The 24,944-nt window shown below is 56.1% G+C and overlaps 1 protein-coding gene across 1 annotated transcript in view; it reads right to left on the bottom strand.

The window, feature by feature from the left end:
- Positions 1 to 24,944, bottom strand: part of LOC133341979 (ankyrin-3-like) — a 105,539-nt gene that overhangs the window by 7,792 nt on the left and 72,803 nt on the right. Inside the window, exons 37-48 of the mRNA XM_061550824.1 lie at positions 23,718 to 23,970; positions 23,105 to 23,230; positions 20,660 to 20,767; positions 20,494 to 20,520; positions 20,243 to 20,285; positions 9,075 to 9,152; positions 5,788 to 5,852; positions 5,425 to 5,539; positions 4,304 to 4,453; positions 2,992 to 3,972; positions 2,062 to 2,170; positions 404 to 1,946 (exon numbers count right to left, since the gene is read on the bottom strand). Of these exons, the coding sequence (XP_061406808.1) occupies positions 404 to 1,946; positions 2,062 to 2,170; positions 2,992 to 3,972; positions 4,304 to 4,453; positions 5,425 to 5,539; positions 5,788 to 5,852; positions 9,075 to 9,152; positions 20,243 to 20,285; positions 20,494 to 20,520; positions 20,660 to 20,767; positions 23,105 to 23,230; positions 23,718 to 23,970 (3,598 nt within the window). The remainder of the gene's footprint in view (positions 1 to 403; positions 1,947 to 2,061; positions 2,171 to 2,991; positions 3,973 to 4,303; positions 4,454 to 5,424; positions 5,540 to 5,787; positions 5,853 to 9,074; positions 9,153 to 20,242; positions 20,286 to 20,493; positions 20,521 to 20,659; positions 20,768 to 23,104; positions 23,231 to 23,717; positions 23,971 to 24,944) is intronic.

Genomic DNA, 24,944 nt, shown 5'->3' with positions numbered 1-24,944 from the left:
AAATCGAACAAAGCCAGTCACTGCATTGCGTGCTTTGAGATGCGGCCATCTGGAATGGTTATCCTTCGATTTAAAGCTTTCGTGACTGCAGGGATTCATCTTCTTGGTTCTTTTGGTAAAGTCACGTAGAAGGGAAATAACAAAATAATAGACCTAGCTGCTTGCGTTGTGGCCGAAACGTCGTGAGAATTATTTTATTATGTTTTATTTTTATTATTTAATTATTTACCTTCTATGTGACTTTACCGAAAGAACCAAGAAAATGGTTATCCTTCTGATATTAAGAAATGAAAACTAATTTCTTTCGAGCTACTTTTTGTGTTTACTTTGTTGTCCTTACCCTGCACCTCCGACAGTTGGGCGACATGTGGTGCGAAAGGAGTTGAACATACATATTACTTACCTCTTCAACAGGCGAACCCTCATCAGGACTCATCTCCTCATCCTCCTCCTCCACGACCTCAACTCCTCCTCGTGACAGGATTCTTCCCGACACCTCGTTGCCCTCCACAGGCTCCACTTCTTCGGGGATGGCTCCGAGCCGACCTTCGGCGATAGCCGGTGACCCCTCTTCGCCCTGACCGGCTCCCTCCTCATCCTCATCCTCCTCGTCGCCCCGAGGCTCCTCTCTGGCCAGGGGCGCAGGTGGGACTCTCCTCATCTCCATCTTCCTCTCCTGGTCCCTCTTTATCTCCTCCTCCACTCTCTTCATCTCCTCCTCCACCCTCTTCCTCTGCTCCTCCCTTTCCATCTCCTCCTCCACTCTCTTCCTCTCCTCCTCCATCCTCTTCCTCTCTTCTTTCTTCCTCTGCTCTTCTTTCTTCTTCCTCTGCTCCTCCACCCTTTTCTTCTCTTCCACCCTCTTCATCTCCTCCTCCTCCACCCTCTTTCTCTCCTCCTCCTCCACCCTCTTCATCTCCTCTTTCTTCCTCCTCTCCTCCTCCTCCAACCTCTTCATCTCTTCTTTCTTCCTCTGCTCCTCCCTCTTCTCCTCCATCTCTCTCTTCCTCTCCTCCCTTTTCATCTCCTCCTCCACCCTCTTCATTTCCTCCTCTGCCCTCTTCCTCTGCTCCTCCCTCTTCATCTCCTCCTCCATCCTCTTCATCTCTTCTTTCTTCCTCTCCTCCTCCCTCTTCCTCCTCTCCTGCTCTACCCTCTTCTCCTCTTCCACCCTCTCCTCCTCCCTCTTCTTCTGCTCCTCCCTTTCCATCTCATCCTTCTCCCTCTTCAGCTCCTCCCTCTTCCTCTGCTCCTCCTCTTTCTTCTTCATCAATCTCTTTCTCTCCTCCTCCTTCTTCCTCTCCTCCTCCACCCTCTTCATCTCCCTCTTCTTCTGCTCCTCCACTCTCATCTCCTCCTCCACCCTCTTCATCTCCTCCTCCAGCCTCTTCATCTCCTCCTCCCTCTTCCTCTGCTCCTCCATTCTCATCTCCTCCTCCACCCTTTCCATCTCCTCCTCCACCCTCTTCATCTCCCGCTTTGTCTGCTCCTCCCTTTCCATCTCCTCCTCCAGCCTCTTCCTCTCCTCCTCCACCATTTTCCTCTCCTCTTTTTTCTTCTCTTCCATCTCCCTCTCCTCCTTCTCCCTCTTTCTCTCCTCCTCCTCCTGCCTCTTCCTCTCCTCTTTCTTCACCATCTCCCTTCTCTGTTCCTCCTCCTTCTCCCTCTTCCTCTCCTCCTTCTCACTCTCCTCCTCCTCCCTCCTCTTCCTCTCCTGCTCCTCCCTCCCCTTCCTCTCCTCCTCCGCTCTCTTCCTCATCTCCTCCCTCTCCACCTCCTCGCCCCCCGGGCCCCCCCTCTCCTCATGACCCCCGCTCGAGGGTGCTTTGACACTGGGGGGCTGCTGCGTGGCTCTCTCCTTCAGGTAGCCGACCAGAGTTCCCGGGGTGGACAACCCACGCTGAGCTGTTTCGCCAGAAGAGGGGGGCGACTCGGCGTGACCTCGTCTGTGGGCATGGTGGGGAGGGTGGGGGGGGGGGTTACGAAATTACAAAGACCCCCGAGCGAACGAGCATGTGACCGAGCGGGTGGTTAAGCGAGTGAGTGAGTGCGGTGCCGCACCGGCGAGCCGCCCGTATCTGCTCAGCCGAGAGGTTCACGTGAGCGCCGTCGGTCTCCCTCTCCAGACGCTCCATGAGTGCGCGCACTCGCTCCTCCGACCACTCGGGGTCTGCCACGCACGCACACACGTGCACACACGCACACACGCGCGCACAAACATACGCACACTTACACACATGCTCGTACACACACGCACATACATAGCGTGCACACGTACGCACACGTACGCACACGCACATACATAGCGTGCACACGTACGCACACGTACGCACATGTACACACACGCACATACATAGCGTGCACACGTACGCACACGTACACACACGTACACGCGCACACACGCGTACACACGCGTCCACACGCACGTGAGTGTAGCAAGTGTTTGTATTCCCCTTGTTCCGAGTGTGTTTTCTCCGGGTTCTTCAGTTTCCACCTCCCACAGCTAAACTCGCACACCTCGTGGAACTGGTGTCGGCCAAACCCACGTCCCCATTGCTGACAAATTCCCTGTAAATCTCTCCACCGAGATCACAAAGCAGGACCAGCAGCAGCAGCATGTTCCCCTGCTGCTGCTACTGCGACAAACCTGGCAGGACCCTCCTCCTGAGACTCTTTATGGTGTTTTTTCTGCAATATTTTGCTGTCTTTTCTTGGATTTTCTGTTTGCACTCAGTCACATTCACTTTAAGATGTTTTTTGTTCATGTTTTTGTTTTTTGTTTGTTGCGGTTGCACCCGATTCAAGAGCCGAAGGGCTCACAGGGCTATAGCTAATAAATGAACTTGAAATTGAACCGGGTGAACGAGCGTAATCGTAACAACGGGAAGAGCCCGCAAATCGCCACCGACAATGACGATATGCCATTGCACGTGTGCCAGGCGAGGTGCACGCACAGGCACCCCAACGTTGTCCCCCCCCCCCCCCCCGCACCTGTCTTGAACTCGGCGAGCCGCGTTCTCTTCACGGTGGTGACGCGGAAGTTTGGGAACGAGTCCGGGGAAAATCCCTCTTCGCAGGGGAACCCCCTCGCTCCCAGGGGCACCCCCGGCGGCAGCCCAGGAAACAACTCGCCAGCGCGAGGGGGCAGCGACGGCGCGGCAGGGAACGGGAGTGGTGCGGCCGAGGCGCCGAGCAGAGATGTGGCTGCGGTGGCGAGCGGTGCGTTTTGAGTGGCGAGCGGTGCGGTTTGAGTGGCGAGCGGCGTGGCTGTTGTGGCGAGCGGTGATGTCAGCATCCTGTTCGTTATGAGCGTTGTTCTGGTGAACACGAACGACGCCGGGAAATCTGGCATCGGTGCAGGAGGCGGCGTGGCGGGAGTGGCGGTGGGGGCGGGTGGCGATGGCGGTGACGGACCGGCGGGTGGCATGCGAGGCGGCAGAGAGGCGGAGGGGAGTGACGAACGCTGTGGGGTGAACGAAAATCCCGTTGATGGCGGCGCTGACGATCGTGACGGTAGCGTCGACGATCGTGACGGTGGCAGCGGAGGTAGCGCCGATGATTGCGATGGTCGCGATGGCAGCGTTGGCATTCGCGATGGCAGCGTTGACGATCGTGGTGGGGGCGGTGGTGGTGTGGATGCTAGCGATGATGACGATGGCGCCGGCTGGGTCTCTGCGTGGCCTCGCCGTGCGTCTCGGACGTTGCGGAATCCAACGCTCTCCGCGCCGGTTGAGGAGGAGGAGGTGGTGCACAGTGGAATTGCGCTGGCAAACATATCGGAGAAATTTGCGGTGAAGTCATCGTCACGGTCGCCGTCATCGTGGGCCGGGACGGGCACATCGCCCGCGTCGTCACCCTCGTCGTCCGCGTCATCGTCATGGCAACCAAAATCAAATCGCTCGGAGAGGGCGTGCAGGTGGATCTTCGGCACGGGGGGGGCGGCGACGGCGGCAGGGACGGCCGCGCCGTGCGCTGCAACGGCGAGTGTGGGATGGAGACGCGGAGAGAACGGAGAGTGGAGGGGGAGAGAGAGAAAGCGGGGAGAGAGCGGAGGGAGCCCGGAGAGCGGAGAGTGGGTAGGGAGCCGTCGGAGTGAAGTCACGCGTGAGATGGAATGAGCAGAGAAGAAAAAAAAACGCAAAGTCAACCAAAGAGAAACATGGGGCAGGGGGGCCGTGCGGATATTTCAGATAAATTGCAACGAAAATAAATAAGAATTCATAACCAAGCGGGACCGCGCGTGTGATGTGACGGGACGACCCAGCCTGGAGGTTGGAGTCGGAGTGGGGGGGGGGGGGGTCACCTGTTTGCTCCAGAGTGGGGCGCTCGGGGCCCGTGGTGCTGCGGGGGATCCCGGGGAAGTGAGGGGGGGGCGGCGCCGAGCCCCCTACCGCCGCCACCTGAGCCACGTCCGGCCTCTTCATGGCAACCAGGTACCGCTCTAGCTGGGTGCCTGGAGACCACACACATCGATAGCAACCGCACATCCTCACTGGTTTCCAAGCAACCAAGTGCAGCATCATTGGCCCCCCCGAGTAACCACACATAGCGTCACTGGTTTCCAAGCAACCACACATCATTAGTAACCACATAGTATTGTTACTTGTCCCTACACAGCATCGTATTGTTACTGGTCGCCTAGCAACCATGCAGTACCATCACCGAGTGCCTAGCAACTACACATCATGATCATGAGTAACCGCACACCACGTTACTGGTTGATTAACAATATACCATCTTCTTGGTTCTTTCGTTAAAGTCACGTAGAAGGGAAATAATAAAATAATAAAAATAAAACTATTAAATTCTCGCGACGTTTCGATCGCAACGCAAGCAATCATCGTCAGGTGTGAAAACCACAGCAAGAAAATTAGAAAAAAGTGGTGGTTTTATTTTATTATTATTTTATTATTTCCCTTCTACGTGACTTTACCGAAGGAAGTAAGATTATGAATCCTGCAGTCACGAAAGCTTTAAATCGAAGCACACCACCTGTAAAGGCACTGTGAAGTTAAGCACGATGATACATCGCTGCGTTATAATCCCCAAACCATCTGTATTCAACTGGGACTCATTGTGAAGAGATGTCCCTTGCTGCCAGTTTGGCCGTTCGCTAACGTCGATTTCGAGCAGCGCGACTCTGCTGATGAGAAACTGAATGTCGGAACCAGTGCAGAGCTTTGCTTGTACCGAATCAATGCCGCTGAAACGCCTCGCTCTCAGAACGCCGTGCAGTTTACGGGATGTGTAAGAAATTCTTATTTGCTGTGTGGAGAGACGGAGATGTGAACGAGACATGGTCTGCCTGTTCTTGTTGTGTAGTTAAGAGACAAGTGATGATGTTGTGGTTACTAATGATGTGTAGTTCCCGAGTAACAATGCGCAGTATCAATGGTCCTCTAGCAACCATCCCCGCCGGCTCACCGGTGGCCCGGTTGCCCTCGCGGTGAGCCCACAGCTTGAGGAGGCAGAACGCCTTCTGTGCCTCCATCGACAGACCCAGCTCCTCCACCTCGTCAGCCACTTCCTCGCCCTCCCCCTGCACCACACAGCCACCATTGCCATCACCATCACAGCACCAAGTCACGGCGGGTGGACACGGGCTCACGCATCGTCATAACCCACACACAGCCTACACACCGTCGCCCACACACACAATGCTCACCCACACAAACCATCATACATGCACTGCTCACCCACACAGACCATCACCCACACATACTGCTCACCCACACACACTGGTCATCCACCCACACCGCTCACCCACGCACGAGGTTCCGGTCTCACCTCCTCCGCTTTCTGCACGGCCTCCTTCAGCTTATCTGGAGAAATCCCCATCTTCTCTGCCAAAGCTGCACATACGCAGGCACACACGCACACAGATGCACGCAGGAAAGTAGGCAAAAACAAGCCCTACCTCCTCGGAGGTGCTGGATGGTAATGCTGTGGTGGATGTGAGCAATGCTATATGGAAGGGGGGGGGGGGAAGGCCAATTCAATCGGCTTTTCCCCGCATGGTGGTCATAACCACCATAGTGGCTGGAGTGATTGGAAGGCATGGGCCAGATCAGCAATAACAACAGTAGGAGGCTGCTAGACTTTTGTGCAGCCCATGGGCTTGTAATTAGCAACACGCTGTTCCGGCATCGGCGCATCCACACAACATCATTGATGCACGCCGGGTCCAAGCAAGAACAATTTTTGGACTATATATGGACGGAACTGTGGATGATGGCTCATGTCCTTGACACCAGGACCTACCGTGGAGCTGATTTGCCCACTGACCATTGACTTGTCATCTGTAAGTTGCACCTGCCATTCTTCCATTCCGGAGGTGGGTCTCCATCTAGGATCCCATTTAAACCCAGTGGTCTGTTCTCAGTTCGCTGATGAAAGTTACACGTTATAATGTCATCATCGCTTGCAGCTGGGGTTGGTATCATCCCCCTTCTGATGCCGGGGGGAAATGGGCGAAGAGTTAGGACTGTGGCTCACGTAGATGCAATGGCTGCTTTTGGGTACACTTTCCAAACCTCCTCAGTGATGCTGGCTGACTAAGGAGGTGTTACCGGTTGGATGAACAAACGTAATAGGTGCACTCCCACCATCTACAGCATCCCACGTCGGAGAATGAGGTTTACTGCAGGCTCCGCAGTGCCATGCGGCGCTGCAATTATGAGGCAGATTCCATCTCCTCAGCAACCCATGATCACAAATCACTCTTTAATTCGATCAAAAAAGCAACTTTGAGTGCCACACCTATCATCATTCTTCGGGGAATGAAAGGCGATTCGATCTCCGACCCCCAGGAACAGGTTTGCAGGTTTGCTCAGCACAGAAAACATAATGGGGCAAAGTGGGGATGACCCTGTTGCGGCTGTGGTGCCTCAAATATTGGAAGAAGTAGTCACCCCCTCTAAGTGGCTGGCTGAGGTGCCATCTGTTGAGGAAGTATGAAGTCTGAGACCAATAAAAGCGCTGGGCAGAGATGATCTCCAAAGTGAACTGCTGAGGAAAGGTGGCATTTGTGTGCAGACTGCCCTATATGACATAATTGTTAAAGTCTGGACCACTGGTTGGGTTCCGCAAGATTGGAAGGATGCCATGGTGGTCACCGTCTTTAAGAAAAGGGACCTCACATTGTCTTGCCAGGTACGCTGAGGAGAGCCTTGCAGAGCTCCAATGTCGTTTCAAGCCAGGGCGGTCCTGCACAGATGCCATATTCTCTGTCCGTCTGCTACGGTAGAGTTGTCGCGAATTCCAACAGGACCTACGTCTCTGCTTTATTGACCTGGTCAAGACCTATGATGCAGAATCAGAATTTGTATTTATGCTGGAGAAATATGGATACTATTAATAGGTCAAGGCTCTGGGTTGTTCTTCATGCTTTCAGAGTCCCTGACTCTGTTCACGATCAATAAGGGCCTTCATGATGGTGGGCAGGCCCAGGTAAAGCTACGTGGCCAAGAGTAAGAGCCATTCCCTATTCACCTTGGGGTGTGTCAGGGATGCTCCTACATAAAAAAAAATTCGACCAAGTAGTTTGAGAAACCTTCCATGGCTGTAGCAGTGGAATTTCTATCTGGAACAGATAAAATGGGAAGCCGATGGATGTCCTGGCATGATAAAAGGATGGCTCCATACTGGTCAACCATGCTATTTACGGTGATGATCCGGTGTTTCCTGCTCTCTCTGAGAAGAAGTTGCAGGTTCTGCTGCTGAACCTGGTGCATGCTGCAAAGAGGTGGGGCCTTACCATCAGCCCCACCAAAACTAAGCACCTGCCTGGGTATGTTTTAACAGGTCCCTGCGGGGTGGGCTGGTAGGAACGAACAAATACGATACGAAGGGAGAGTTTGAGGCCTAGTTCTAGGCTTTAGGCCTAGCTGTAGGCTTTAGGCCGCTGTGAGTCAATTTTTAATTTAAATGTTTTAATTAAAAACTATCTCAGGGAATGAGTTAATTTTTAATTTAAATGTTTTAATAAAAAACTATCTCAGGGAATTAAAAAACTATCTCAGGGAATTATAAGGGAATGTTACACTTGTTTAGCCAGGAAAGCCTCACTGAGTCTAAAGGTTTTTGTAGGGTCCTGCCAAGTGTTTGCAGTAGGGGGCGATGTTGCTACACCTAATCGGAAATCAGACGGACGGACGGACGATATAATCTATTGTAGGCTGGTTCACTTCGTTCCTACCAGTATAATCCAATATTCCACCCCTTCAACTCGCTATGAGTGATGAGTGGAGAGGTTTTTTAACCTTGGTAGTGTGCTTATGACAAGCCTCGGTTGATAGCAGAGGTCTCCCTCCAAATTAGCCAAGTGGCATAATCTTTTCATCAGCTGCGTAACGCTGTGCGGAAGCTACCTGGTCTGTCGCTCCAAACGAAGCTTCAGGTCTTCTCGGCCAGTCATGCCCTCCCTTATTTTTGCTTGCGAATCATGTCCTCTAGTGGAACATCTGTACTAGTTTAAGACTTTCAGGCTGGCCTGCCTACAATATATCCTGCATTTAACCAGGCTGGATTGTAGAAGGAACTCACACATCCTTGAAAGATCTGAAGACATTCCTATCAGTGAGCCCCTCTGGCAGGCAAGGCTGCATTGGCTGGGTCATGTAACCTGCATTCTCAGCCACTGCATGCCCAAGCAGCTTCTGTTTGGCCAGATAGAGGGGGTAAATGGACGTGGCGTGGGATGGAGAAGACATGGCCTGATGCGGTACAGAAGAATGTGGAGCCGAGTGGATTTGCCGAAGACTAATACCAGTGGTGTCAAGATCGGCCTCTAAGTAAGAGGGTCAAGAAAGACGCTACTGGACAGTTGGAGGCAGTTGCCCTCAAACAACAACGGAGGGCAGAAGGGCGTTGCTTACCACGATGAGCGGAGGACCGGGCGGCTAAAAGTTGGGACAGTAGGGGGCACGGGTGGTGTATCTGCCAGTCATCTCAGTCAACTCTTGGCAACTGGGTCTGTCCTTTGACCTATCAGCGACAGGAGTGTACCTGGCCTGACAAGCGCTGTGGTGACGTCACCGCGACAAAATGGCGAATGGCGGTTGTTGTGCGCTCACCAGGCCAGGCCGAGTCGAGCTTCTCTGCGACGAGGGCGAGGTGCAGGTCTCCTCGCAGCATCTCGTCAACGTCTGAGTCTACGGCCACACGGACGACACGGCGGCCATGGCCAGTCACTGGCAGTCAGTAACGTGCTGTCACGGGCAGTCAGTCACAGGCAGTCATGGACAGTCAGTCACGGGTGGTCACGGGTGGTCACAGTCTCTATACCCACACAGCCACCACACACACGCAGACTGCACACACGTGCACAGCGTCCATACACCCACACACAGCCTCCACACTCACACAGACTCCATCAGGCGCACACGCACAGCCTCTACACACGCACATCCTCAACAACACACACACACAACCTCCACACACACACCGCCTGCATAAACACACAGCCTCCACACACACGCACTGTCCTCACACATGCACACACTACAGCTTCCACACACACGCACTGTCCTCACACATGCACACACCACAGCTTCCACCCACGCACAGCTTCCACATATGCATAAACAGTCTCTACACACAAGCACGCAACCTCCACAGTGATGGAGTGATGCACTTCCCACGATAGAGTGATGAAGTATTTCGGGGTCCCATTCACTCTCATAGTGATGGATTGATGCGGAGTCCCATTCACTCTCATTGCAATGGAGTGAACCGGGTTACCACGATGGAACGATTCGGGGTCCCATTCACTCTCATCGCAATGGAGTGATGTGGGGGAGTCCCTTCGTGAGTTGTGGTTCCCCATGTGGTGAGTGTTGCTGTGGCTTCGCTCTCTCGCTCTCAGACTCGCGCCCACTGGTGCCAACATTGAGGAGGTTACCTGTTTCCAGGAGGTACAGCAGTGTCACGATGGTGATGGTCGTGGTTTTTGTCCGTGTGACCGTTCGGCGCAACAGTCGGATGAGTCGCGTGTATCGCCTCCGCAGGACAAACACCACCTCGCTCGGCAGCTCAATGGCCGCCTCCTCGTCGTCTGGCCCAGTCGTACTCACCTTCGGTGTCTCCCGTACCTCCCCTGGCACTATCGTCACAACCTCCACTGCCTCTCTGGGCTTCCGAATCCTCATCTCCTTGCCGCGCGCTGTCGCATCATCGGCCTCCTCCGGGAGAATCATCTCAAAGCCCGCCACCGTCCCGGACTCCTCGACCTCTCTGGTGTCTTCGCTCGCCGTGCCCTCCGGCGTCTCTTCGTGGCCCCGTCTCCACGCTGGTTCCTCGGGTTGCGGCCCGCTACTGGCCGCGGTGCCGTTGCACGCTGCTGCACCGCGCCGCACGTCCTCCCACTCGGTCTGCGTTTGCGTCGTCTCCTTGCGCACGTCCAATCTCATCGTCGTGGTGCTCGTGCTGGCGGTGCTCGTGGTCTTCCTCACCAACACCTTCGTCCTCTTTTTCTTTTTCTTCTTCTCTTTCTCTTCGGTCGTCGTCGTCGTCTTAGCCATCGTCGTTGCCGTCGTCGTAGCGACAGTCCCCGTGCCTCCTCCCCAGCTGCTGTCCGAGACAGATTCATCCGTCGACCCCATCTCCTCGGCAACGTCATAGTAATCGCTGCTCTCGCTTTCCCTGGAGGTCACTTCGTGGCAGGTCAAATCGAGAGAGGTCACGTCGAGAGAGGTCACGTCAAGAGAGGTCACATCGAGAGAGGTCACGTCGAGAGAGGTCACGTCCAGAGAGGTCACATTGAGAGGGGTCACGTCAAGAGAGGTCACATTGAGAGGGGTCACGTCGAGAGGGGTCACGTCGAGAGGGGTCACGTCGAGAGGGGTCACGTCGAGAGGGGTCACGTCGAGAGAGGTGACGTACTGTGAGCTTGTGTCGCGAGATGTCGCATCATGGAACGTGGCATCCTGCGACGTTAACTCATCCGTGGAGACTCCCTGCGCAGTTTCAGATTTCTCCTCGAGTGGCGTCAATTCTCGAGTGGATTCCTCAACAATTTCTGGTGTCTCCGTCTCCCTCTCATCCCGAGTGTCGCCACTTAGCGACTCAGCCTCCTTCTCCTCTACCTCCATCGATTCAGCAATGTCTCCTACTCCCGTCCCTGTCATCTTGAAGACATAGATGCGCTTGTCGAACCGTAGCGATATTCCTGTTGCGTGCATCTCCTTCGCCGGCGTCAATGCCACGTCTGTCCCCCCCTCATTTACGCCGTCTCCCAGACGTTTGTCCAGGGTGCTCCCTTGCCCTCCCTTCTCCTCCTCCTCCGACTCCTTCTCCTCCTCCTCCTCCTTCTCCTCCTCCTCCTCCTCCTCCTCCGCCGCCGCCGCCGCCGCCGCCCCTTCAGGACTTAGGTAGAAGAGGAAGCCGTCTTCGTCGGAGGCCGGCGGGAGCGGGGAGGGCGGCTCCACGAGGATGAGCGGCTCCGCCAACATCCCCGCCGGCGGAGAGCGAATCAGTCGCTCGGCTGCCGGGTCGCGGGGAGAAGCGAGGCCACGCAGCTGCAGCAAGGGCATGCCGGCCCTGCTGGCCCTGCCGGCCCCACTGCGGGTCACCCTGCGGGCCGAGCTCACTATCGGGCTTGGGCCCATGGCAGGGATCTCATCGCTGTGATCGGCGACCGCTGCTCCGGGCTCCGACTGCACGGGGAGCGGTTCTCTCTCAACCGACTCTGCTCTCAGTTCTGGTTGTGCTGTTGGTTTTGGTTCGATTGGTTTCACTGGTTCCTGTTTTGATTCAAGTTTCACCGGTCCTAGTTTTTGTTCCACTTTCACTGGCTTTGGTTCCAGTTTGACAGCTTCTGATTTCACCGGTTCTGGTTTGGGCTCAAGTTTTGCTGGTTTTGTCTCCAGTTTGACAGGTTCTGGTTTAAGTTTCAGTTTCACCACCTCTGGTTTTGGTTCCAGTTTAACTGACTCCAATTTCACTTGTTCTGGTTTTGGTTGCAGTCTTACTGGTTCTGGTTTTGCCTCCAGTTCAACTGCCTCTGGTTTTGGTTCCAATTTCGCTGGCTCTGGCTTTGGTTCCAGTTTGACAGGCTCCAATTTCACTGGTTCTGGTTTTGGTTGCAGTCTTACTGGTTCTGGTTTTGCCTCCAGTTCAACTGCCTCTGGTTTTGGTTGAAATATCGCTGGCTCTGGCTTTGGTTCCAGTTTGACAGCTTCCAATTTCACTGGTTCTGGTTTCACTGGTTTTGTCTCCAGTTTCACTGGTTTTGATTTTTGTTCCAGTTTTACTGGTTCTGGTTTTAGTTTCAGTTTCACTGCCTCTGGCTTTGGTTCCAGTTTGATAGGTTCCAGTTTAACTGGTTCTGGTTCCAGTTTGACTGGTTCTGGTTTTGACTCCAATTCAACTGGCTCCGGCTTTGGTTCCAATTTCGCTGGTTCTGGTTTTGACTCCAGTTCAACTGGTTTTGGTTTTTGCTCCAGTTTAACAGGTTCTGGTTTTAGTTTCAGTGTCACTGCCGCTGGCTTTGGTTCCAGTTTGACAGCTTCCAATTTCACTGGTTCTGGTTTCACTGGTTTTGTCTCCAGTTTCACTGGTTTTGATTTTTGTTCCAGTTTCACTGGTTCTGGTTTTAGTTTCAGTTTCACTGCCTCTGGCTTTGGTTCCAGTTTGACAGGTTCCAGTTTAACTGGTTCTGGTTCCAGTTTGACTGGTTCTGGTTTTAGTTTCAGCTTTACTGGTTCTGGTTTTGACTCCAATTCAACTGGCTCCGGCTTTGGTTCCAATTTCGCTGGTTCTGGTTTTGACTCCAGTTCAACTGGTTTTGGTTTTTGCTCCAGTTTAACAGGTTCTGGTTTTAATTTCAGTGTCACTGCCTCTGGCTTTGGTTCCAGTTTGACAGCTTCCAATTTCACTGGTTCTGGTTTCACTGGTTTTGTCTCCAGTTTCACTGGTTTTAATTTTTTTTCCAGTTTCACTGGTTCCGGTTTTTGTTCCAGTTTCACTGGTTCTGGTTTTGGTTCCAGTTTGACAGCTTCCAATTTCACTGGTTCTGGTTTCACTGGTTTTGTCTCCAGTTTCACTGGTTTTGGTTCTGGTTCCAGTTTAACAGGTTCTGGTTTTTGCTCCAGTTCAACTGCCTCTGGTTTTGGTTGCAATTTCACTGGCTCTGGTTCCAGTTTTACAAGTTCCAATTTCACTGGTACTGGTTTTGGTTCAAGCTTCGCTGGTTTTGTCTCCAGTTTAACCGTTTCTGGTTTTAGTTTCAGTTTAACTGGTTCTGGTTTTGACTCCAATTCAACTGGCTCTGGTTTTGGTTCCAATTTCGCTGGTTCTGGTTTTGACTCCAGTTTAACTGGCTCCGGCTTTGGTTCCAGTTTAACAGGCTCCAATTTCACTGGTTCTGGTTCTGGTTCCAGTTTCACTGGTTCTGTTTGCAGTTTTACTGGTTCTGGTTTTTGCTCCACCTCAACTGGTTCTGGTTTTGGTTGTAATTTCACTGGTTCTGGTTCTGGTTCCAGTTTCACTGGTTCTGTTTGCAGTTTTACTGGTTCTGGTTTTTGCTCCACCTCAACTGCTTCTGGTTTTATCTCCAATTTCACTGGTTCTGGTTTTGGTTGCAGTTTTACTGGCTCTGGTTCCAGTTTTACAAGTTCCAATTTCACTGGTTCTGGTTTTGGTTGCAATTTCACTGGCTCTGGTTCCAATTTTACTGGTACTGGTTTTGGTTCAAGCTTCGCTGGTTCTGGTTTATGTTTCACTGGTTTTGATTTTGGATCCAGTTTCACAGTGTCTGGTTTTGGTTCCATTTTCTCTGGTTCTGGTTTTGGTTCCAGTTTTACTGGTTCTGGTTCAAATTTCACTGCTTCTGGTTTTGACTCCAATTCAACTGGCTCTGGTTTAAGTGTCACTGGTTCTGGTCTTTGCTCCAGTTTAAGAGGTTCTGGTTTTAGTTTCAGCTTTACTGGTTCTGGTTTTGGTTCCAGTTTGACAGGCTCCAATTTCACTGGTTCTGGTTTTGATTGCAGTCTTACTGGTTCTGGTTTTGCCTCCAGTTCAACTGCTTCTGGTTCTGGTTCCAGTTTTGGCAGTTTCACTGGTTCTGGTTCTGGTTCTGGTTCCAGTTTCACTAGTTCTGGTCTTTGGTCCAGTTTAACAGGTTCTGGTTTTAGTTTCAGTTTCACTGCCTCTGTCTTTGGTTCCAGTTTGACAGGCTCCAATTTCGCTTGTTCTGGTTTTGGTTGCAGTTTTACCGGTTCTGGTTTTTGCTCCAATTCAACTGCCTCTGGTTCCAGTTTCACAAGGTCCAATTTCACTGGTACTGGTTTTGGTTCACGCTTCGCTGGTTTTGTCTCCAGTTTAACTGGCTCTGGTTTATGTTTCACTGGTTCTGGTCTTTGCTCCAGTTTAACTGGTTCTGGTTTTAGTTTCAGCTTTACTGGTTCTGGTTTTGACTCCAATTCAACTGGCTCTGGTTTTGTTTCCAATTTTGCTGGTTCTGGTTTTGACTCCAGTTCAACTGGTTTTGTTTTTTGCTCCAGTTTAACAGGACCTGGTTTTAGTTTTAGTTTCACTTGTTCTGTCTTTGGTTCCAGTCTTACAGGTTCCAATTGCACTAGTTCCGGTTTCGTCTCTAGTTTACCTGGCTCTGGTTTAAGTATCACTGGTTCCGGTTTTGGCTCCAGTTTCACTAGATCTGGCTTTGGTTCAATTTTCACTGGTTCTAGTTTTGCTTCCAGTTTTTTCGATTGCAGTTGAACCGATTCTGGTTTCTTCCCCTCTGCTTCTGTCTCCATGACTGCCGATTCCTCCTCCTCCTCTGCCTCCCCTACCACCACCACCCCCACCTCATCTTCACGCTCCATCTCCGACCTCCGCCGCACCACTGTGTCGAGTTTGGTGAGAGGGAAGCGACACAACGTCACTCCCATGGTCACCATTTCCCGTTCCGCCACCGCTCCGCCTTTTCTCCTGCCGTCAGCTTCATCTTCCGCGTCATCCTCCGTCTCTTCGGGAATGGCCTCCTCCACCTCGTATGCCGAGGTGCGTCTCTCGGCGTCGTCGTCGTCGTCAGCCGCTCTGGTCACCCTGGCCGCCGCGCTCGTCGATACCTCGTACGTCACCTCTTCCGAACTCGGTGTGTCCGGCGTTGGAAACGGAACCTCTGAGCTCTCATCCTCCTCCTCCTCATCCTCCATGCCGGCCAGCTCGGTCGTTTCCCCGGGAGCCTCTTCTTCCTCTTCCATGGTTCTCCTACCCTCTTTGTAGGTCTCCTCTTCACCAGTGACACTCTTTGAGGTGTGGCCACCAAAGGGGAATATTTCGATCACCTTTTCCTTTCTTACCGTGACCTCTTCCCTTAGGACCCTTGTCTGCACCGCCTTCCGTCTGCCGCCAAGGGTCAGTCGACTAACCCAGCGTTCTTCCGACCTTCCTGCCTCGTCTTCATTCTCTTCATTGTCCTCCTCCTCCTCGTCGCCGCTGTCGTAATCGTCATTGACGAATATCCGCTGCACCTCGCCAGGAAGGCTCCGGAGTTTCCCATGGTCTCGCGGCGTTGGCTCGTCACTCTGCGTCCTCTTCCGCGTCACGACCACGTGCTCGCCGCTGGCCCCGGTTAGCTGGTACACGACGCTCTTCTTTAGGTTTCTCATCCTCACACACCTCGTCACGCCCGCCTCCTTCTCCTCGTAATCCTTTTCCTCCACCTGCATCGTCACAGTGCGCGGGAAATCAATTTGGAGCTTGTGCCGGTGTTGCCGTCGCGTCGTCTCCTCGTCCTGCTGGAAAGCCTCGCTCATCTCTCCCTGGAACGTTAATTTCTTCTCGACTTCCTCCTCATCTTCCACGATGAGACTTCTAGTCGTATCTGCATGGTATACAAAGGCGTCCTTCTTAGCCGATGCATCCTCCTCCTCTTCCTCTTTTTCCGTCTCCTCGTCAGCAATGTCGTCAGCCTCCGCGGGGGACAGCGCCTCCTTCTCCTCAACAATGGAGCTCTCCTTGAGAGAGAGATCTCCATATGCCGCCTCCGAGTCAGAGTCCACCTCGACCCACTCTGCCCCGTTGCGAGTCTCCGCGTCGCCCGCTACCACCATTTCCGCCGTTTCCTCCGGCTCAGTTTTTTCTGGTACTTCTGGTTCTTCCGAAACAGATTGAGAAATTTTGAGGACCAACACGGCCCGCGAGACTCTGGTGGGGGTGTCCCCATCCTCTCCTCGCTCTTCTAGTTTCGTTGCGACATCTTCACACAGATCCTCCGCCACTGCACTCTCCTTTGGGTAGGTGGAGTAGAGCTCACGTGCGATCTTCTCTTCTTCACTCCTCATTCCATCCAGCTCCTCGGCCTTCCTGCCCATCATCAGGCTCATGGCTTCCTCCACTCCGAGCTTCACCTCCTCCCTCATCTTGCGTTGTTCTTCACTCAACTCTACCATAACCTCCTCGCGTTTCATCTCCTTCCGGCTCCTGCTCCGGTTCACCTCCTCGACCCTGCGCTTTACATCCTTGTCAGACGGCCGTGACGCCATGACCGAATCCGCCATCGCTTTCTCTGAAACTTCTGAGCGTTCCTTTCTGGTGACTTCATCGCTCCGCTCTTCCCTTGTCACCGCAGCATCATCGGGGCCCTTCACGGACACCGTGAGTGGTTCCGGTTCCTCCACTCCACTCTTGACTGTCACGATCTCAGGACTTGACCACCCAGGAACAATATCTGGAGTGAATTTCCCCACCGGCTCAGTGGTGACATTCTGCGGCGCAGGTGACAGCCGCGGTTCCGTGTCCAGCTCGGCTTGTTGAGGAGGAAACACCTCGAAGGGCAACGAGTCGACGGGTGTGGTCACGAGTCCCGTCAGGTCCACCCTTGAGGCCTCCTCGTTGGCTGCGGTGTCACCGTTGGCCCCGAACACCATGATGCGCACCCACACCCTCCTCTCCACCACTAAAGCCCCCGCGTCTCCCCCGTCGACGTCTGCGCCGTCGACGTTGTGAAACGCGAAGTCCGCCTCCTCGTCGTGTGCAGTCATCTCAGGGTGGGCGGCCGCCACTTTGTGCAGGAGGCCCAGGGGCAGGGCAACACCCACGTCCTTCAGGGCGCCGGCTACGCCCCGGCCTGGCGGCACCACCACCGACACGGCACGGCATTCCGAGAGCGCCGGGGGGGTGGGCAACGTGACCCCCTGCATGCCGACGGCGAGCTTGGGGATAGGGCCCTCTGCCCGCCGGCCCCCCGGTCCTTCCGCGGACTTGGCGAATGCAGAGGCCAAGGATGTGGGCTCGGGCATCTCTGGCAAACGATGCTTTCCCAGATCTTCGCAGGCAAGTGCCGACCTTTCCGCCGATACCATTTCGGTTTCTGGCAAGGAATCCTCTGCTCGACTGACCTTCAGAGCCTCTCCACCTGACTCCCTTTGGGCTGCACCGAGGCCTTCCAGCGATGTCTCTGGACCCTCCGCATCCTTCCACGTCGTTGTGCCGTCGCCGGCGGTGGTGGCGCTGACCGGCGGCCGTACGTTTGCGGCGGCGGTGATGTGGCGCGTGGTGACTCGCTTGACGAGACTGCCGCGCCCACCGCCCTGGCGGCCTCCCCTGGCCCAGGACTCCGTCACCACAGTGTACTCGCGGCTCGCCAATCCCGCCGTCACGTCGAGGACCGATGCCAAATCTGGCTTTGGTTCCGATCCCGAGCTTGGCTTGTGCCTGGGAACTCCCGTTTGGGTTTTGACGGCGGCGACGATAGCGGTGGCGATAGTGGGTGATCGAGTCTCCTGTTCGCTCCTCAGCCACAGTTCCAACTCTGGTGGTTTTTGTTCTGCCGCCTCTTCCTGTGCAGGTCCCTCCCCGCTCTCCCTTGGCTCTCCTGTTTTCATTTGCAGCCTCAGTTCCAGTTGTTTACTACCCACTAGGTCGGCGCTGGGTTCTGGTAGAGCTGAATCGTCAGTTGGCATCGGGCCATGCCTTTCTGCCGCGTTGCTACGTGGCCCCATGGTCGCATCGTCCTCATCTTCCTCCTGCACCTCCCCACCCCTCGTCACCCACAGAACCCGTCGCTTCACTTCCGTCCCAACCCCACGTGACCCCGTGTTCCCCAGCTCGGTTGGCGATGTTGGGGGAGTCCTGAACGCTCCTCGCTCCTCAAGGGAAGATGATCCCGACAGAGAAATGCACGCCAGTTTCTCCACCTCCTCTTCCTCTTCCGGCTCGTCGTCGACTCTTGGGCCGGGTGCTGCTACGTCGTCAATTTTCGCAGTACTCGCCTTTGCGAGAGTTGTCGTTCTGTGCGTAAACATGGTCATGCGAACAACTGTTTGGGTCGGAGCAAAGACCTCATCCTCCTCCTCGTCCTTGGCCTCCCGCAGGGCCAGCTCCTGGGCCTCTGAGACCTCGCGTGCTCCAAACACCACCCAGCCCTCGCTCGACAAACCCTCCATCTCCTCGTCCTCCTCACTGGCAGCCGACATTGCAGCGGCAGTAGCATCGGCGGCGACGAACGTGGCGCCTTCCTCGGCGCGACCCGGCGCTGCAAATGCCAGCGAACGGACGATGTCGACCGTGCGAGGAGGAGCCCGCTGCCTCATCAGGATGTCCTCTTCTTCCTCTTCTTCTCTCCGTGCGACAGCGATCGCCGCCGCCATCATCGCGCTCACCTCTTTACCGTCGTCATCATTGTCCTGTTTCATCACAAAATCGGCCGGTGCCCCGGTCTCGAGCCGGACGCTCGATGCCTCTGCCAGACTGCGAGCTCCAGGCGCCAGGATCGCCGTCACGCGCAGAACCTCGTCACCCTCCTCCTTGAGGCTGGCGGCATCTGCATCGATGGCGCGAGACAAGCGTGCCGTGCCCTCCTCTGTCCACGTTGGGCCGCGCGTTCGTTTGCGTCCGTGAAGCCAGCGATGACGTGTCCGTTCGTCGGCATCGTCGGTCGAGTTTTTTTGGACGAATCCAGTTCGGGGGGGGTTCAAATCAAATGAATCCAGAACGAGCGGAGGATGGCGAAACAAAACCATCGCAACGGAAACAATGTGGAAGCCAGAATTGCGTGGAGGTTGTGGTGGGATGAGAACAAAGTGACCGCAGGAGCCGATCGGCGGGAAAAAAACAGGATTTTTGTTCGGTCGAATTGCCAAAGCCACAGACGCAAGCAGTGCGCGGGTACACGCAGCGCAACACAAAGGAGCGCAGGTACGCGCAGCGCAAATGCAGGTGGTGAACGGCAAAGGAGAGAGCGCGAACGCACACAGCCACGCGCAGTCACGCATACGCGGCAGGCACGCAAGCTCATGTCCACGGTACACACGACATACACGCCACGCAGTATGTACACGCACACAAAACGCACGCAATGCACACAAGGCAGTACGCACACACATAGTGCACACGGCGCACACACAAAGAATGTGCAACAGGCACGCGCGCACACGCACATCACAGCGTAGAACAAAAGAGCAAAGAAATTAGCAAAGAAAAGTTGGTGCTCGAGAGAGAAACCAGGTGGAAACCGCAGCAATAGGAAAACTCAGGAATGGGTGGAGAGGGCGGAGGAGGTGAAGAAAGAGGGAGAATGAGAGGAGGAGACAGAGAGTGGGAGACAGAGGGACAGGAGGAGCACAGACTCCTGGGTTAGCTTGCGGCACACACCCACAGCTCCCACAGGGTGCAGCACACACACACACAAACACTCGGCATATCCCGTGCCCTCCTCCTGTGGTGTGCCCTCCTCCTCGCACACAGTGAGACACCACAGCCAGAACCGCCCAGAGCCTAGGTCTCAGCTTGGTCACCCATACTCAGACAGAGATGCAGTAGACTCACGTGTGTGTGGTTACAAGCGTGGCGCAGGCCACCCACCAAATCACCCCCTCGTGCGCAGTGCCGGTCTTCATAGGTGCTCGCTAACTGCACTTACCCCGGCAGCCTGCGTGGGCTACACAGGAGACCTTTGTCTATATGTGCGCATGCGTGTGTGTATGCGTGTGGGGAGTGGGAGTCCAACGGTTAGCATGCTGCGCTATGTATCCGGTGACCTGAGTTCGATTCCCGCTCACGGACAACACCAGTGACTCTTAAATGAGTACCTGGTGCGGTGTGTAAACATCGCTGCTGGGGAGACATAGGCTGCCGGGCGTAGTGGTGGCCACCCACCCCCTAGTGTGCCATGCCGGCCCCAACAGTCTGTTAAGGCTATATGGGGGATCTTTGTGTGTGTGTGTGTGTGTACGTGTGTGCGTGTGCACACGTGTGCACGCGTGTGCGCGTGTGTATATGTGTGCGCGCTACCCACCTGGCGTCAGATACTCTCTGTCACTCTCATCATACAGGGGTTCCTGCATAACCACACACGTACGCACACACACATGCACGCACGCACGCACACATGCGCACACACACACACAAACACGCGGGTGCACACACATACACAAATGCACATGCACAGTGTTAACTCCTCCTCGTGGCGACGTCACTGAACAAAGACCTGTGCCGATGTTGGCACATGGTGCTGCTGGTGATGTGTGAGAGGGCGATGTCACTCACATCGTCATCTTCATCAGCCAGAGGCTCCTGTGGACGTCGACGGGAGATGTTGAGGGATGGGGGGGGAGGGGGGTAGGAGAGAGGCGCGCACACGCAAAGCGTTACCCTCCACTGCTGTGCGTACATACGCGTGTGTGTGTGTATGCGTGACCGTGTCAGTGCGTACGTGAGGCGGTAGCGTGATGTTGAGGCTGCACACTGGGGTCGCGTCTGCTGTCCGCGGCTCCTGGTAGAAGCAGAGGCGCCCACACGGCTCCAGGCTGGGGTCACGCACCTACTCACCACACACACACACAGGCAAAGGTTCCCCGTGTAGCCCACACAGGCTGCTGGGGCAAATGCTGCTAGCGAGCAGCATCTGTTAAGGACGGTACACGAGGACGGTACGGAGGGCACCACGCCCGACCGCCTTTGTCGACCCAGTGGCAATGTTTCCACACTGCACCAGGTACTCATTTAAGGCTGAGTTGACCTAGGGGAGATCCAAGACCAGCTCAGATAATTGTCACAGTTGTTGGCCGTGAGCGGGAATCGAACTCGGGCCGCCGGATTGGTAGCGCAGCTTACTAACAGTTGCACTACTGCTCCCCACACGCACACGCGCCCCGTCACACGCACACGCGCGCCGTGTCACACGCACACGCGCGCCGTGTCACACGCACACGCGCGCCGTGTCACACGCACACGCGCGCCGTGTCACACGCACACGCGCGCCGTGTCACACGCACACGCGCGCCGTGTCACACGCACACATGCACCCCGTCACACGCACACGCGCGTCGTGTCACACGCACACGCGCGCCGTGTCACACGCACACGCGCGCCGTGTCACACGCACACGCGCGTCGTGTCACACGCACACGCGCGCCGTGTCACACGCACACGCGCGCCGTGTCACACGCACACGCGCGCCGTGTCACACGCACACGCACCCCGTCACACGCACACGCGCGCCGTGTCACACGCACACGCGCGCCGTGTCACACGCACACGCGCGCCGTGTCACACGCACACGCGCGCCGTGTCACACGCACACGCGCGCCGTGTCACACGCACACGCGCGCCGTGTCACACGCACACGCGCGCCGTGTCACACGCACACCGCGCCGTGTCCACGCACACGCAGCGCCGTGTCACACGCACACGCGCGCCGTGTCACACGCACACGCGCGCCGTGTCACACGCACACGCCCCGTCACACGCACACGCGCCGTGTCACACGCACACGCGCGCCGTGTCACACGCACACGCGCGCCGTGTCACACGCACACGCGCGCCGTGTCACACGCACACGCGCGCCGTGTCACACGCACACGCGCGCCGTGTCACACGCACACGCGCGCCGTGTCACACGCACACGCGCGCCGTGTCACACGCACACATCGCGCCCGGTCACACGCACACTGCGCGCCGTGTCACACGCACACGCGCGCCGTGTCACACGCACACGCACCCCGTCACACGCACACGCGCGCCGTGTCACACGCACACGCGCGCCGTGTCACACGCACACGCGCGCCGTGTCACACGCACACGCGCGCCGTGTCACACGCACACGCGCGCCGTGTCACACGCACACGCGCCCCGTCACACGCACACGCGCGCCGTGTCACACGCACACGCGCGCCGTGTCACACGCACACGCGCGCCGTGTCACACGCACACGCGCGCCGTGTCACACGCACACGCGCGCCGTGTCACACGCACACGCGCGCCGTGTCACACGCACACGCGCGCCGTGTCACACGCACACGCGCGCCGTGTCACACGCACACGCGCGCCGTGTCACACGCACACGCGCGCCGTGTCACACGCACACATGCGCGCCGTGTCACACGCACACATGCGCGCCGTGTCACACACACACATGCACCCCGTCACACGCACACGCGCGCCGTGTCACACGCACACGCGCGCCGTGTCACACGCACACGCGCGCCGTGTCACACGCACACATGCACGCCGTGTCACACACACACATGCACCCCGTCACACGCACACGCGCGCCGTGTCACACGCACTTGCGCGCCGTGTCACACGCACACGCGCGCCGTGTCACACGCACACATGCGCCCCGTCACACGTACACGCGCGCCGTGTCACACGCACACGCGCGCCGTGTCACACGCACACATGCGCCCCGTCACACGCACACGCGCGCAGTGTCACACGCACACGCGCGCCGTGTCACACGCACACGCGCGCCGTGTCACACGCACACGCGCGCCGTGTCACACGCACACGCGCGCCGTGTCACACGCACACGCGCGCCGTGTCACACGCACACGCGCGCCGTGTCACACGCACACGCGCGCCGTGTCACACGCACACGCGCGCCATGTCACACGCACACATGCGCCCCGTCACACGCACACGCGCGCCGTGTCACACGCACACGCGCGCCGTGTCACACGCACAAGCGCGCCGTGTCACATGCCAGTCGTGTCACACGCACACACACACGCCGTGTCACACGCACACGCGCGCCGTGTCACACGCGCGCCGTGTCACACGCACACGCGCGCCGTGTCACATGCCAGTCGTGTCACACGCACACGCCACCGCGGCACACGCACACGCCGCGGCACACGCATGCACATGATGTTGTCACCTTCACGCCGAACGATAGGCGGTTCTCGCGAAACGCGTGGAACGGCAGCGACAGCCCCTGACCCCGTGGGGTCAATGGAGTCAGGTTTCCTTGGCAACTAACGAGAAGGGGTGCCCCGTCCAGCACCTACACGCACCACACAAAGACAAAGTTCCCAATGCAGCCTTCAACAGACTGCCAGGGCAAGGGCTGTTCGAGATCAGCACCTATGAAGTCCGGCATGGTACACGAGGCCGTGGATGGCCAGCACCTCGGCTGTCCACCTTTGTCTTCCCTGTGGCGATGTTTACACATTGCAGCAGGTACTCATTTGAGGCTCAGTCCACCTAGGGGAGGCCCAAAACCAGTTCAGATAACCATCACCGATGCTGGCTGGGTCACTGTGGGTGTGTGTGTGTGTTCACACCTGCCCGTGTGTGTGTACTCATCTTTCCTGGCATTTGTGTGCTCCTGCGCTCACGCGTGTGCGCACACTGTGCATACACATGCGTACGAGCGCGTGCACACGTGTTCGCGCACGCGTGTGAGTGCATCCGTGCTCGTGCGTACGTCGGTGTACGCATACACGCACGCGTGTCTGAGCACATGTGCCAGTGCGTGTGCGTGCGCCCACCTCCACCGTCTTGCTGCGAGCCAGTTGCGTGTGGCGCGCCCGCGCGGGAGCGCCCCCCCCTGACCCGCCGCCCCCCGCGTCGCGCTCCTCGCAGGCGCAGGCGCAGGAGAGGCGCGCGAGCCGCGGGTCGGCGTCGTGGCGCCGAGCCCACACGCGGAAGTGCGCCAGGTACGGCACGCGGGACAGCTCGCCGTACGCCAGGGGGGCCAGCGCCGGGGCGTCGCGGGCGGCCGTGCATAGCACCGGCCAGAACCTGCGCGGTGGTTGGGGTGGGGGCGCGACCGTGGGGGAATGACCACGTGGTTGATCACGGTGGGTGAGGGGGAGCGGGGGGGGGGGGGGTCGGCGGGTGGTGACCACGGGAAAACGTGACATCACAGCGACTACACTATGAGACCTTTACCAGTGGCAAAATATTGCATTAGGGTTTTACCCTTTCAACTGGTACAAAAACTGACACCTTTATACAAGGCATCATGTTTGCAATAACCACAACACAAGCAGTCATAATGCAAACAAAAAGAAACAACTCTGATGATGATAATGATATGCACTGTCCTTGAAGTTTATTGGTCCACAACCGAGACAGCTTTTCTCAGAGCCTCGTCTCCATTGGTGTTGGAACAGATGACGCCAACAGACGCCTTTTGTTTGCATTTTGACTGCTTGTGTTGTGGTTAACGCAAACATGATGCCTTGTATAAAGGTGTCAGTTTTTGTACCAGTTGAAAGGGTAAAAAGCTATTACTATCACAGCGACTATAACAACATACGACGGCAATCGCCGTTGCCCACTAAGTGGCAGTGACGTCGCCACACTGCTTGTACCGGGCTCAGTGCACTTTGAGGCCACGTGGAGTGGCGAAGTATGTCTGCTGGCAGGAGGCCACGGGACAGACCCAGGTGCCTTGGGTTGGCTACAAAGACAAAGATCAGCCACCATAGCCTTTACAGACTGTTAGGGCAATTGTTAGCAAGCACATATGAAGGCCAGAACAAGGGGGTGGATGGCCAGAGCCTTGCCCGGCCGTATTTGTCTCCCCAGTGCTGATGTTTGCACACTGTACCAAATACTAATTGGACCAAGAGAAAACCCAGAATCGGTTTGGATATTCGCCACCGGTGTTGGTAGTGAGCGGGAATCCAACTCTGGTCGCCGGTATCGGAGCGCGGTGCACTTACCGGTGTTCCACCACTCCACCCATCACAGGTACACGCTGGTACACC

Source organism: Lethenteron reissneri, chromosome 2 (assembly GCF_015708825.2).
Source record: "Lethenteron reissneri isolate LAM-NWPU_2019-01 chromosome 2, ASM1570882v1, whole genome shotgun sequence".
Lineage (NCBI taxonomy): Eukaryota > Metazoa > Chordata > Hyperoartia > Petromyzontiformes > Petromyzontidae > Lethenteron > Lethenteron reissneri.
Note: the sequence above shows the minus strand (reverse complement) of the source record. Positions and strands in the feature narration are given on the sequence as shown.